Source organism: Micropterus salmoides, unplaced genomic scaffold (assembly GCF_014851395.1).
Source record: "Micropterus salmoides isolate LMB-PRFRI ecotype aquatic unplaced genomic scaffold, ASM1485139v1 Ms_hic_scaffold_11, whole genome shotgun sequence".
In the NCBI taxonomy this organism is placed as follows: domain Eukaryota; kingdom Metazoa; phylum Chordata; class Actinopteri; order Centrarchiformes; family Centrarchidae; genus Micropterus; species Micropterus salmoides.
Window position 1 is genome coordinate 21,513,885 of NW_024040152.1, and position 15,383 is coordinate 21,529,267.

At 39.5% G+C, this 15,383-nt stretch overlaps 1 protein-coding gene across 1 annotated transcript in view; it reads left to right on the top strand.

Moving 5' to 3' along the window:
• Positions 1-15,383, top strand: part of LOC119897844 (collagen alpha-1(XIV) chain-like) — a 151,233-nt gene that overhangs the window by 73,486 nt on the left and 62,364 nt on the right. The window contains 7 exon segments of the mRNA XM_038711836.1: positions 83-229; positions 1,442-1,516; positions 3,549-3,609; positions 3,611-3,686; positions 6,326-6,449; positions 14,838-14,981; positions 15,193-15,357. Of these exon segments, the coding sequence (XP_038567764.1) occupies positions 83-229; positions 1,442-1,516; positions 3,549-3,609; positions 3,611-3,686; positions 6,326-6,449; positions 14,838-14,981; positions 15,193-15,357 (792 nt within the window).

The window sequence follows — 15,383 nt, forward strand, 5'->3', positions numbered from 1 at the left end:
GTAGGATTTGAGCCTGATTTTATTTCTGTCGATCTGAAACTTCATCCTTTTTTTGTTTGTTTGTTTTGTTTTTTACTTGCAGATGGTCAGAAGCAGGAAGTCAGCCTGGGAGGTGGTGCTTCCCGACAGTGCTTCTATGACCTCACTCCAAGCAGCCAATACCAGATCAGCGTTCACACCCAGCTGCAGGAAATGGAGGGACCTTCTGTTTCCATCACTGACATGACATGTATGTCTCAAATGTTTTATATAAGGAAGTTAACTCTCACTCAACCCTTTTTCCATTTTTTTTACCCATGTCTTGCCCATTCACCCCTCCCTCCTTCTTAGTTCCCATTGAATCCTTAAAATCTCTCTTTACTTCTCATTCTCCATCTGTCCCGCCTGTTAGCCACCTTCTGCCATGCAACTGTCTCTCCTCTGCAACCTTCTCTTCTTCAGTTCATTGGTCAGCTGAGGAGGTGAGGTGATCCTCACAGCTGCAGGGACAAGGAGGGCTCAGCTTACAACCAGGCTTATAGATATATGGATAGATACGTATGGTCTCAGATACAGATAGATAGATTCCCCACAAATTATGTTGTTGATCCACAGATTTTAAGTAGACACCTGTGATTAAATTCAACAGGAAGCTCAACCATTTGATTAAGCAACAGTTATGGGTCCATTGACAAGTGAGCTGAAGTGTTAAGATAAAATAAAGTAGGAAAACTACCAGACAATATACTCACTTATGTCCAGTTTTTGAATTTTTACTTCAGTAAAAGTATTGGGAGGAAAACCAACACGTTACTGTGAAAGCCAGAGAAACATTTTTTTCATGAAGTATGTACCTCTTCTGTGGGCAGTCGCTGATGTTTCCAGGATGATTTACTTGCTGTACTTTAGGTTGACAGAACCCACTGTTTCTGCAAAGTAATTGGCTTGGCACTGAGGCATACCTTAACCCGGGGCTGTTTTGACACTAAAAAAACAGCCTCTGGTCAGACAGATAGTAGACTGATGAAAATAGCCCTATTTGCTGTCCCCAACTTATAGAATGAAGGTAGAGAGATATGTAGAAAGAACAAAGAAAGATTTTTAAGTTTGATTGCTGTCATTCAGAGACGGAAAGAAAGATGGACAGAGCAAAACACAGCAGTTGGATTGTTCATGTATACGTAGATTGTAAAGACAGATTGCTAGAAATTTGTCTATGTAAAGGTCAAGATCTCAGGTGTAGGAGGGAAGAAGAGGATTAGGAAACTTTCAGCTTAATAGAAACAGGCCACTGCTGTCTCTCAATGGGCCAGCCTATTGACTGTGTTTGTGTATGTGTGTGGTCGGCAGATAAACCCCATGATGATGACACTTGTCACTGCCATCATGATCGATGACCTTGTCATGTTTCCCTGTGTGTGTGTGTGTGTGTGTGTGTGTGTGTGTGTTTGTGTGTGTCCAGTGCCAGCGCCCACTCAAGCTCCGACTGAACCCCCGACAACAGAGCCCCCTCCCACCATCCCACCTCCTAAAGAGGGTGAGCAAGAAACACAAACTCACTTTCATATCACTTTGTGTGTTGTAGTCAATTCATTACTTTTTACGGTAACTGTATTTTTTTGATTTTGAAACAGGAAACGAGGACGTAATCTAACAGTTCAGTTTTTGTTATGCAACTCTGTACTTTTCACAACTGTGAACTGTGTTTAGTTTCAAAACATCAACAGTGACCTGGAAGGAAATTTGGGAATTTGGTGGGGGTGATATAACATAATCAGGGAGTAAAGTAAATTTTAGGTAAGCAAAAAGAAAAAGTCCGAAGACACTTGAATGTCTCACACAGGAAGTCGACGACACGTTTTCTGTATTCCACAGTGACTTTACTGTGGGCTGCAGCTGATTGCTCCCTCCCAGCTTCCGCTTAACTAATTTCTGTTCAGCCCCAAAATAACAGAGCACTCAGTCCAATTACCATTCACAAACAGGCCACACTGGCTCCAACATAGAGGGTGCACCTGTGAGTGACATGTGACATGTCACTTTATAACTACAGTATGTACATGTTGGCTAGTCTTTTTAAATTCCAAGCTATGTTAACAGTAACACATGTTTTTAATTTTCTTTACCCAGGAAGCTACGCTATCAGTAAATAAATGAATCCTTACAAAACACTTAAACACTTACACTAAAATGTCACAGGGAATCCAAACATTGATCATAACAACTTAATACCAGAGGGTTACCCTTTACTTTAAACCTAGATTAACTGTAATTTAAACTACAAGGGTAAACAGCTCATGAACAGGCAAGATACTCTCACTGTAGGGGATTGACAAGTCTGACAAGTCTAGCGAGATTAGGAACAAAGGGTCTCAAGTTCACAGTCCGACCCTTCACTTCCTACCCATACGATACTGCTCCTCTGTTCCTGTCTAATGGTCTCAAGTAAAAGTGCACTACAAACTCCACAGACATGAACTGACACAGAACTGCTGAGCCTGTCTGTAAGCATTTCTGTCGAAGTTTCTGACCTTTGTCAGACCGATGCCCTCATCTCTAATGACGGGCAACCTTTACTCAGGTCAGAACCACAAAGATGGGGGAAAGAGAAAGCAAAGGTGTGGACTTAAGTGGAAGAGAGAGACAGAAAAAACAACAAGAGGAAGAGAAACAAAGTCATAGGCAGGATGAGAAGGACAGGCTCTGCATAGAGCTGCAGACGGAAAGCAGAGGGGAGTAGACAAAGACAAATGGGAAAGACCGAGTGGTAGCATCAGACTGAGAAAAGTGAGAAAAAGACAGTTTAAAAAAAGGGATAGACAGAAAATGATGTGTGGTGACAGTGTTTAAGACAGATACACAGACTGAGATATTAAAAAAGTGTAATATCATCATAGCTTTGATCAGAATAAGCCACATGAAACCATAAAGTTTTGTAAAAATATATGATAAAAGCCTTTATTTCTAATACCAGTAGAAAATATTTTTGTATTATTTAATGTTTTATTTTATTTCCTCATCTTTCTTCTCTCTCTCGCACTTTGTTGCATTTCGAATTACAACCACTTCAGGTTATCCCCCCCTGGCTTTTCTGAAAGTTGACATGCTCATGAGCAAGGTTTGGAATTCAGTGAAGAACTAAGTTTAAAACCACAAAACAACTTTACGGCATAAGATAAGGCTACTGGGAGTCATTTAGAAACCTGAGAAGAATAAAAGAAGGAAAAGTCATGCTTGACTAGGAATAATGGTCGAAAAATCAGTTTTCAAACTCTGAGTTAGAGCGTGTGCATTATAATCTTATAAACTCTACAGTGTGAAAATTAATCTGAGGACGCAGCCTTTGCACATTTACCCTTTTGCAGCAGATGTATATTTGCAGTGCTTCATGCTATGCATATTTGCTCAGAGTCTGAATATATGAGGCAGCGAGTTAACATTCAAGTTATGCTTTGTCCTCCTTTGACCTTCATTCTGTATGAAATTACTTCTTTAAATGTAGAGAAAAATGATGTGCTGACTAAATCTATATATCTCTTGTCTGTCCTTTTATCCATCTATCCATCTAGTGTGTAAGGAGGCCAAGGCTGACCTGGCTTTCCTGGTCGACGGTTCCTGGTCCATCGGAGACGAACTTCATGAAGATCACGCGTTTCCTCTACAGCACTATGGGATCGCTGGATCTGATTGGACCAGATGGAACCCAGGTCAGTCATGTGACTACACTCACACCTAGGACATTTTACCCCAGGGAGACTGTCTCAGAGGAAGAACTCCACAATAAAACAGCAGTGAAATCTTACTTGCATGCTTCTACTGTACCTACCTTCCCCCAAATGCGTCATTGAAAAATGTTTGAGTTCAGTCTGGACCATGTAGGTCTGAATAATGTTGCAGTGAGTCTCCTTGGAGTGCTGGTATTCACATTTAGTGGTTCTTGTGTCTGGTTTAAATGTCTGTAGTCAAAATGACTGTACAGCCAGTTTATACATAAGTTAACCAACAGTAATACAAGTGTGCCTAAGACTTTTAATTTTCATTCACTTGCTTTGTAATTTATTCTCTTTGTTATAGCATTTTCCTTCTGAAAATTGCGTGCTCATGGGAAATGTAATGTAAAGCAGATGCTGGGGATGTAGCCAAAAGTAGCCACACTGAAAACCATAAAAATAAAGAAATAAAGGAATGACATACCATAGTGTAATCTGTGGGTAAGGAGCCCTTTCACAGAAGAGGGAATGAAAAATATATATTTCTATAATGTTTTAAAAGAAACAAAAGACAAAAAAAGAAATATTACAAACCCCTGCGAGTTCTGCTGGGCTTTGTAATATTTCTAGTCATGGTGTTTTGTGAGCACGGCACAGTGTCAAACATATAATAAATTCACATATATCCAAAAACCCATTGCTCCCCAGCTCTTCCTTTCCAGCCAACTACCTCCTTCCCTGCCTATGCATCTTTCATATACTGCAACCAGTTTCCTTCCACTACCCTGCAAAAGAAAGAGAGCAACATTTCTATAAGTAGTCTTTCATTTAGTAGGTAATGGAATAATTGAGACCAGACCCTGTACATCCATAATGAATGGAAGGAGAGTGATTTAACATGTCTGACTTTCTCAAGATCTGCAGCTTGGTTTCTGTAACCTGCTACTTATTCCTTCCTTCTGTTCTTCATTTCATTCTCTATGTTACATTTTAGACAGAAAAATATATTAGGGATAGAACAGACATTTGCCCAAAATAATGATTCTTGAGCAGTAAGAGTTTACTCTTCGTCCTTTTGACCCTTGTGGGCTTCGCTTTACAGTCTGAAGAAGGTTTCTGCTGTTGGCATTAATTGACTCTAGAGTGATGCTTTGGAGCAGAATTTAACCCAATTTTCTTTGGCTGTCCCCTGACAAATCAATATCAATCATCATAGCCACAGCCTTGTATCTATGGGACAAATCTGTAAAAAAAAGTGAAGAGGAACCCCTAGTGAGTCAATATTTCCTTTCTGGAAAGACTTTTTTTTTTTTTTTAGTTGCTGTGCAGTATTCGATTAACTCTGCTCACATGCTGCCACTGTGTTTTGTGTTAGAAAACATTGCTTTTCTGGCAGGAATGGTGGTCTAAGTATAGATTCTTAAAAAGCTGGAATAAAGATCATATGGTTCTTGCATGGACTAATCCACTGTCAATTTGATTCTTAGTATAAAATCACATTAATGTAGTGAATATTACTAACTCCAATGAGTTGCTCATGTATCAGGTTTACCAGTAGTAATGCCAGGCTCTTACTTGGGGCAGTGGTTCTCTATTGTCATTGTGAACTAATTTCTTAGTGCTTCTTGTCTGCATGGCCCCTCACTATGTCAGCAGAGCTCAGCTGGTTCATTTGTCACGCTGTAGAGGTGCTTGCTAAACCTTTTTCTTTCATTTGCGTGCTGCCTGCTGTTCATCAGTTTTCTACCCTCTCTGTGCCCCATAACCCTCTGGCAAGAGGCTACCAAGAGCAAAACACTGGCTGTAATGTGAGAGAGTTGGCTGCGCAGTAAAGAGAGAGTTGGCTGCTAAATGTAGGACACCCTGAGCCAACAACAGCACCATTAACAGTCTGGAGGTAATGATAGTTGTTCGCCCCTCTTAGAGAAAGCCAATTAGATTGATTATAGCTCTGATTTGAGAGTTTGGAGATATATATATATTTTAACAGTGAATTCTCACCTAGAGACTAGCATAGAATAAGGCTGTAATATTCTTGTCTGACATCATGAACATTTACTTTATGTGCTCAGCATAAAAATATTAAGACCACCAGCACGGAGCAGGTGAGAAAAAGTGAATCCTGCAACCCGTTACCCATTAAACCTCAATGTTAAACCATGAAAATGTCACATTTTTGCTTGTGTGTCAGTTGGACAGTTCCATTTGTACTAGTATTCACTTTCCAAGGTTGTTTAAGCACACCCGATTTGTATAATTACACTATTTCCCTCAGCTAACAAAGGCAGCATCTGTTTGCTACTGTTGTTGCTGTCCAGAGTAAATGCAGACATTGTCGGTGAAAATGAGGTAAGTATTAGGTTTTTGGACGCAAAGCGCAGACATTTGGCTTCATTACACTCACATAATGGTACATGAGCTGCTTGGAGTGATTTGGCTTCTTTTCATTTTGGAAGAAGCAGAAACAAACCGGCACAAACACGTACATTTCAGTGGTATGGTGACTGACATGAGTGTGAGCAGCTGATGACTGAATTTAAGTTTAAAACACCAGGGGTGTTGATTGGACTAACTCTGTATAATTTGATTTGACATTTGATTTTAACTTATTAGGCTCCGTCTCTGCCTCTCTGCAGGTGGCCATCGCTCAGTTCAGTGACGATGCTCGGACCGAATTTAAGCTGAGTTCCCATGGCAACAAGGAAGCGCTGCTGGAAGCTATTCAAAGGATCAGATACAAGGGAGGAAACACCAAGACAGGTCTGAACGGTGTATCAGTAGGATTAATGTTGTACTAGTCGGTTTGTTCATCGAGGGAGGGACATTCAGATGTCAGTTTAATTCAAGGGGGTAAGCCAGAGATCGGACAGTGAAGCCGACCAAAGCCTGCATGGAGGGATCCATGTAGGCCAAAAATGACGTCAAAACCTTGTAACACCCCGTTGCACATGAGAGATGTAACCGTATTGCTTACATTAAAACAAACTATCAGAGCAATCAGAGATGCTGCGTTGTTGTTTGGCAGGTGAGCTGATTAAACAGTAACGTTCCGAGTCAGACAGACACACTGAGCCATGAGACTTTTTGTTGCCGCAGCTCTGCAGCTACCAGAATTATGGTATTTCTGCAGTTGTTCTATGTCATTAAACCCCGGTTATGCTGCGCAATCATGCGCAGTAGACGCTGGTGCCAACAGGAAGTAACCCTGTAGCAGTATTTTATTGGTCCAAAACTGGCTTCACTGCTCTCCATTCAAATCAGCGAGGTGGCTTCGTCCATTAATATACTGTCTATGATTTAATTCCTTAGTCAACCTGCTGAACAGAACAGTCTCACCACAAGGCCCATTAGTAGCTGATCTGGAGCTTTCTCACTCCCAACTCGTCACATATGGACGCTTGGTCAAGACTTCTTTAGCGTTGGTTTTCAACATTTAAGTGTCTGCAGACAAGTTAGCAACATTAAATATGCAACGTCCAGTTACACTTTCATAATATAAGCACTTGTTAATGTTGTAAATGTCGCAATTTGGCTTTCTTAGGTTTAGGAAAGATCATGGTTTGAGTTATGATATACAGACCTTACATAATGAACAGTTATGTTTTAATTACCTTAGAATGAGCCATTGCTTATCTACATACACTGTGGGTTCCCTTGCATGGATGTCGCGCCACCATGTTTCTACAGCAGCCCGAAAAGATTAACGGCTCTGCAGAGTGCGTTTGGTCACTATGTTGAATACGTACGAAAAACAAGCAAGTAGTACTAGTAGTAGTTTTTGTCCGGTTTGTTAGAAGTAAGAAGAGAAGTGAAATTTGAACAAATGGAGGACCACGTGTCTTTAGCACAAGACAACACAACTGTAGCCTCTCTTCTGGGCTTGCAAAGAGAGAGGTGAACAGTGACTGATGGTGCATTAATGTGATGTCGGAATAATCAGCCCCCCCCCCCACCAGGAGCAGAGATAGGTTCCAGGGTGTTTAATCCAAGGCAAGACAACCAGGCATGAACGGGTACAGGAAACTGGTACATCCAAAAACCAGAACGGGTAATGCAGCAACTTGCAGAACACACAAGATACGACACTGAACAGCACGTATGCACACTACAATGACCGGATAGGGAATATATACAATATACAGGGACTAATGAGCAGGGCAGGAGCAACACAGGTGACCGGGATCAGGGCTAACGAGGCAGAGAGACAGCAGGGAAAAACAGAGAGGCAGGCAGGCAGAGAGAGAGACAGCAGGAGAAAACAGAGAGACAGGCAGGCAGGTGATAACTGGGGGAACAGACATAACCTAGGTTACTGGACACTAAACACAGACATAAACTAAGATAGAACTAAACCTAAGATACATGACAGACAGGTACAAGGTGAGCTAAACAGAACCTGTGAATGAACAATGAAATAAACAAGGCTAAACAGAGAACACAAGACAAGGAACAAAAACAGAAAACATGGACCAACTGTTACACAGACCCGGGTAGGAAATAGAGACAGAACTAACCTGGAAACAGGACAACACTCAACAAGGAACAGAACGGAACACTAGCTGACAGATAATAACTAGATAAATAATAACCCAGACTAAATAACAGATACCAAACTGATCAATAAGTAAACTTGCAGTGAACTAAACTGAACAGAACTTATGTATGTAACGAATGTAGATGCAAAACCCAAATCTTAGAATCAAGAACACAGAGTGGATAAGGGAGACAAGATAACACGACAACACAGACAATGGAATAGGATAACAGAAGAATTTGCAATTAGTTGCAATTTGCAATCCTCACTATTAGATGCTACTAAAACTTACACTGAACCTTTTTGAAGTAATTTTTCTTGTGTAACTTACGCAAGTTACAGAACCTACGTAACCTACATAACTTAAATAAAAACATTAAATGTTGATTTTTCGATTCACACGGTAAAACGAATGCCTGTTTCCTGGTTAAAAGTCTGATTTCTGGCCCTCAATTTACCCTCAGACTTCTCTGTTAAATATCCTACACTTACCTTCAGTGTTCAAAAATGACGCTACAGGGCTTCCCCCAGTGTGATGAACTATGATTCTAAGAGGTTCCCCAGTGCATTAAAAACTTTCGCCAACAGGTCTTGACCATGCGTCCATATGTGACGACTTAGGAGTGAAAACGGGTCTTTGATCGTATAACACAACCTTCCTTAGCAGACTGAGTCTGCCCAATTGTCGTGGAATTGAAGATGCTTGAATTCCCATTTTTAGGGGCACTATAGCGACTTCTCATCCATGTTGGCTTGAGATCAAAACTTTATTCTTAACCTTGGGAGCAGCGGTTCACAAAACAATCTCACCACAACGTCCATGATCTGGAGATTTTGATCGTTTGTCCAAAATTTGAGCATTTAGTCAAGTCAAGTCAATTTTATTTATATATTCCAATATCACAAATTGTAGGGGCTGTACAATCTGTACAGCATATGACACTCTCTATCCTCAGACCCTCGATTTGGATTTTAAAAAAACCTTTAATGGGACAGACATGGAAATCTCATGAAGAGCAACACATCAGGGATCTCTCTCCTAGGATGGACAGACATGCAATAGACGTTGTGTGTAGAATAGACTAAAATTGCAGTATGGGCAATCATGATGAGAAAATTATAGATAGATGGGTTGTTTCCTAACTATGGTAAGCACAAAATTTTGGATAAACATGAGAAACATGTTTACAAACATTAAGAAACCGAATCTTTTGCCCAATCTCATCTAAAAAAAGGAAGAAAATCTCTCTGGAGCTTTATAACTTTATTATGGATTTATTAATAGCTTTGACTACATTTAAAAATGTATTTTCAAAGTGTTTGCTTGACCCAGTGGTTAGAGGGCAGAAAGTAGCCACTTACAGTAAAAACATAAAAAAGGCATTTAATCTGTGGGGATTCTTGTTGGCTAGTAGGTTTATCCAAGCAGATGTATCTGCTTGAGGCTCAGGGTTAAAGATGCAGAAATCTCCAGTCTTTTGGCGGATTTAGACACAGTGAGGGGCCCTGATGGGGTCTCTGAGGAGAAGTTGAGGTTTCAAGAATGAAAAAAACGGAATGGATCCGGGAGGATGATGAACAGCTTCAGGTGTTACCAAACAGACTTGAGCCACACAACATCCTCTCCAGACTTGGAAGAGGACAGCATCTACAATTCCATGACATTAGGATGCATAACAAGCAGTTTGGGGTTGTAACGTTCATGTGGAAGCGTCCAGCTGTGCTAGTACACACAAGGTCAATGTCAGTAACCGTGGTGCGTTAATGTGGCTTTACAGGTAATGCTGGTTGTTCAGAGGACTTAACTCTTCTAAAGTCTGGGTCATGGCTCAGTGTCTGTTCAGAGTAATTGTGTCCTTGAGCTTTCCTATCAGCTCCAGGGTCCTCTTACTCCTCTCTCTCTTCTTCCCCCTCCTTCATCTCTTCTACTCTCACCCCCTACTATCTAGCTTCCTCTTTTCTCTCTTCATCTCTCTTCTTGTTCCAGTATTCCTTCTTTTTTCCCTGTATTTCAAATTTCTTTAACTTCCTACTCTGCCTCTTTCTTTTGTCAATTTCCCTCATAACCCTTATACACCTACATCTACTGCAATTTTATAGGCTAATGTTCACAGACTCACAATTTCTCCCCCTCTCTTTTTGTGTCTCACCCACACATACAGTACCTAAGCGTAATATTAATCCTCTTCGATAGTTCTAACATAATGCCTATCCTTCAGGTTGTCCTTATTTACACCAGAGAAACCCACAAAGCTTATTGTATATGCATAAGTTTGGATTATACTTTAGTTGATATGATAGTTGCTTTTTTAAACATATTTATTACATGAAAAAATTAAAATATATTGTTTATTTATTTATAAGCCAGTGCCTTTTCACTGATACTTTAGGTAGAAGTGAACATTATTTTGTGTTCTGTTTAATGAAGCTTTTCCCCTCATTTTGCTTATACGGTATTAAACTATACAAATACTATACTATACAAACACACATATACAGAGATATATACTCCCGGAGACGATCCCCAAACCTCTTGAATTACATCCTAAACTTTTGGTCCATTCAGAGATGGATCAGTCCTTATCTGGCTTTCCAGACTGAGGCTTGTATGGCAACATTAAAGTCTTTTTGTGCTCTCCAAGCCTAAACTATTCCCTTTTTTTCATTCTTAAACCTCAACTTCTCCTCAGAGACCCCATCAGGGCCCCTCACTGTGTCTAAATCCCCCAAAGTCCTCAAAGAAAAGACTGTAGCTTTCTGCGTCTTTAACCCTGAGCCTCAAGCAGATACATCTGTGTGGATAAAACTGCTAGCCAACAAGAATCCCCACAGATTGAATGCCTTTTTTATGTTTTTAGTAGCTAGCTTACTTTATCTATCCTATAAACATTTTAAATGCAAACTCAAAACTATGAATAGTTCCACTGTAAAGTTTCAAAGGTCCTGTCAGCTCCACTGATGATTTTCTTCCTTTCTTTTAGATGAGATTGGACGGTAGATTGGGTTTCTTAATCATGTTTATCTGAAATTTTGTTCAAACACGCTTAGCGTAGTTTAGGAACAACCTGCATCACATTTGCTCAATGTTTCACATCTGCGAAATGCCCACTAACCCCCAGTTCTCTTGTAGAGTCGGTAAGAGTACTGAGTTTGAGGGTACTGCAGAGGTTCAAGGTGGAGGGAGAGATAATAATTTTTCTATACCCATTTTATAAACAATATGTAAATTATGCCGCCTCCTTTAAGACTACAGTTTATTTTTTCCCCCACTGTCAGTACAGTCTCATACGAGTGTGAGGGAGGAGCATGTTGAGGATTCAGGGTGTTGAAGCTGATATCCTGGGATTTGGCTTTTCACTATGCATTTATTCATTATGGTATTAGTGAGCCTCTGACTGGCTTGGTGAATGATTGATTTAATGTCACTGCAGCTGTAATAGTCTTTATATACTGTATAAGCCTATATATGAGTGTGTGTGTGTGTGTGTGTGTGTGTGTGTGTCTTTTGAGATTGATTTTCATGCTCTACATGAGCAATTGTGCTAATCCCTGGCTGTTTGTACAGTATATTCAGATTGAGGGTTAGAGACATTCAAGATGTGATTGGCCTTGTTCTATGATTTTACTTTAGCCAACAGTTTGACTACTTCAACTGTTGTAATGCAGAACCTCACTCCATGTTCAAGGTTTCTGAGTACTTTATGAGTTGAGGAATGAATATATGAATGACCCATGAATGGGTTTCACTGACTATCAAAGCCAGTAAAACCCATTCAAAATTCATTGTTATTGTCAATACTGCATTTGATTATACAATTTTTCGTTTCATTTTTAAGAACCAATTGTACCTTTTGGAAGATTAGAGGATGTTATAACTCTCACTGTTCATAGTAACCCAGAGATCATATAAAGAGCTCTTCCTAGTCGGACAGATTTCACCTGAAGCCACAAAAGAACAGGGAAATAGCATCTCCTACTTTATTATGTTGCACCAAAGCTTTGGATGCTTAAAACAGGAGAGATGATTTCAACTATTTTTGTTTTCTGTTTTCGTTTCCCTTCTTAAGTGACAGCGACGAAACTGGTGAACTGACATACTTCATACACAAACTGATGCATCATTGATTGATGATGGGCTTTTGAACCAAAGATCCACAAGACATGTTTCTGTTTTGTTTTAATTTTTATCACCCTTTTTTTTACCTGTCCTTTCCCATCTTTCTTCTTCCCTTTCCCTCTTTTCCACCTATTCTCCCATTTTCTCTGTGCCCTCTTACCTGCCCTACCCTGTCTTTCTTCACTGTCCATCCAGCCCCTCCTCTATCTCATCCCCCCTCTCCTCTGCTCTGTCCTGTGTCTCACTTCATGCTTGGCTAGCTGCTGTAATTCTAGTCTCGCCCAGGGTGATCAGAGGACAGTGTAGAAACAGATGTATCACTGGCAGATATCTGACAACACAACATTTTAGAGGCCAAGCACTCTATCATTTGTCATCAGTGACAGCTCAGTGAAAAAAAAACAGAAGGAGGAGGAGGGGGGGGGGGGGTGGTCTGAGGATTTTAGTTTGGTTAGAAATTTGGAGACATACACATCATACACATATAGAGCCATTTACACCACACATTCTCGCATGAACAATATGTTCCCTGATACTCCGCACCTCTCTTGATAACTTTATTGATAACAAAGTGAGAGGAAAGAGTGTAAAAGGGCAGAGGGAGTTGAGAGGATTAATGGCAGTGATTGTCCATTTAATTATGAAAAGGTCAGGGGGAGATGAGTAGAGGAGATAGATGAAGTATTAATGCAAATCATGATGGATAGTATGCAAAAATTGGCATTAAATAGAAATTACCTACCTGTGTGTGGTAATGATCTCAGGACAGTGCTCATCAGCTTGCATGCACAAAATGAGTATATTTGCACACACATTGTTGCCTGTATACAGTATGTGTAAACAGTTTATATTTATACAGTCTATGGTTTAGATCAATTAAATCCAGGATATACACACTGCAGGTTTTGGCCACTATACCTTGTACTTTTTTACTCTAAATAATAATAACCATTCTTCATCTGTTCAAAATTCATGTTTCAACAGTAGTCAAGTTCGCTTCGAGGCAAATAGAATAATACAGAATGTTTTAAACTTTATTTTACAAAATGTAAATATTTTCTGAGGGGCTTGATGCACAATGATACATAAGGCATCATTAAATTCAGTGACAGTGGTAACTTTGTTATGGGCGGATCATGAAACCTTTTAAAGATGTCTAGACAGATTTTGTTGATTGATTAAGTCCTTTAGCAGTTGACCTGCACACAGTCAAAAGTTTATCTTATTTGAACTTTTTGACAGAGTAAATTGTGACATTTCCATCTTAGTTTGTCTCATTTTTAGTGTTTAGGTCTCATTGGAATATATCAGACATCGTCTGTTTTCGGGCATATTATAAATGCTCCTGGAAACTCGGCCTAAATCTGGTTTCAGGACCTTTTAGGTCACTTATTATCATGTAATTATTATGGGCTCAAAAATGTATTTTATTAATGCTAAGGGAAGAATAAAAAATACTTTTTTTTTATTAGCAAGTACATTAAAATTGTAGCAAAGGTCATAAGCATTCACATCCTTGCGGTGGGGAAGAGGACACTTTTAGATTGTTAATGACATGTTAATGATTGTTAATGTTAAAGACATCTGTGCTTCCAATGCATCTGGTTTGCCAAACTTTTACTCCTCTCTTCCAAAATGTTGAACCAATGAAGAAATGAAGCTTCATATCAGAAGAAGGTGCTAAGAGTGGTGTGGAGAAGGAATAATCACCACATGAAGAACAACACTAGGGGCTTGTTAGTTCCCAAGCATGCTGTACTGTTTCTTTTTTGTGTTTTTCCTTCAAGCAATTGTTAAATTTCATTTCACTACAATATGAAAATAATCTTGCAGAGACATGAAAATGGTTTGAGTTAGATAATCACAGTAAACATCTTTTTTTCTGACTGTAAAATTCAGGAACAAATTAATAGCAAATGTTTATACAGTAAGAGTTGTCAGAAAATACTCTGCTCTTGAGGGTGCTCAATTAATCTGAGCAGCAAAATATATATATATATAAAATCTATCTTTCAAAGGCAATATAACCATCAAAACCATTATCCTGCAGGTTATAATGCAACTGAATATCTTCTACTACACCTGGAATACAACTAACTTTAAATTTGATGAAAAGGATCTAAATGACAACAGTTATTATACAATTTTTTTTAAATATACCCAGGCAGTGTCCATGTTTTGGCCATATTTACTGTTTACATTTTGACTTTTTACTGGGAGTTTTTCTTTAAAACACAATTTTTGTCCACACAACCACGTTACAAATAACTTAAAGTTTCCAAAACATTGAAATATTGATAAATACAATGAATATTTATCAATATTCCTATGACCAAAGAACTCCCATGCTTTACAGGCCAATAACTTGAGAGCTGAAGATCTGATGATGTGTGTGGTATCAATCGATTCCTCTTGGCCAGACCTTTCAATTTGATATACAGCGTGTCTGCATAGTCCCAGAGGGTTAATCAAGTGGTTTGTTTTTGTCCTCCGACAGGTCGGGCCATCAAACATGTGAAGGAGTCTATTTTCACAGCAGAGGCCGGGGCTAGAAGGGGCATTCCAAAGGTCCTGGTTGTTCTCACTGACGGACGATCACAAGATGATGTCAACAAAGTGTCCAAAGAGATGCAGATGGATGGTTTGTATTTTATAGACTAAACACAGTAATAAAATATTTGGTAGTTTGTTTAAGTTCTGAAAAAAATCTGGGAATGATATTCATTGACATCTGAAGTCTTCGTTATAGGATATTTAGATTCTTCAAATCCAACACTGTAAAATCACTCTACTTCCTACATACTGTTGACTTTATACTTGCAATCAGTTCTCTTGTTTGATTCCATTCTCAGGCTATATCATCTTTGCCATTGGCTTTGCGGACGCAGACTACGGGGAGCTGGTGAATATTGCCAGTAAGCCCAGTGACAGACATGTCTTCTTTGTGGACGATTTGGATGCTGTGAAGAAAATAGAAGAGCAGCTCATTACTTTTGTCTGTGAGGCTGCCACTGCCAGTGAGTAACGCCACCTTATGTTTAAA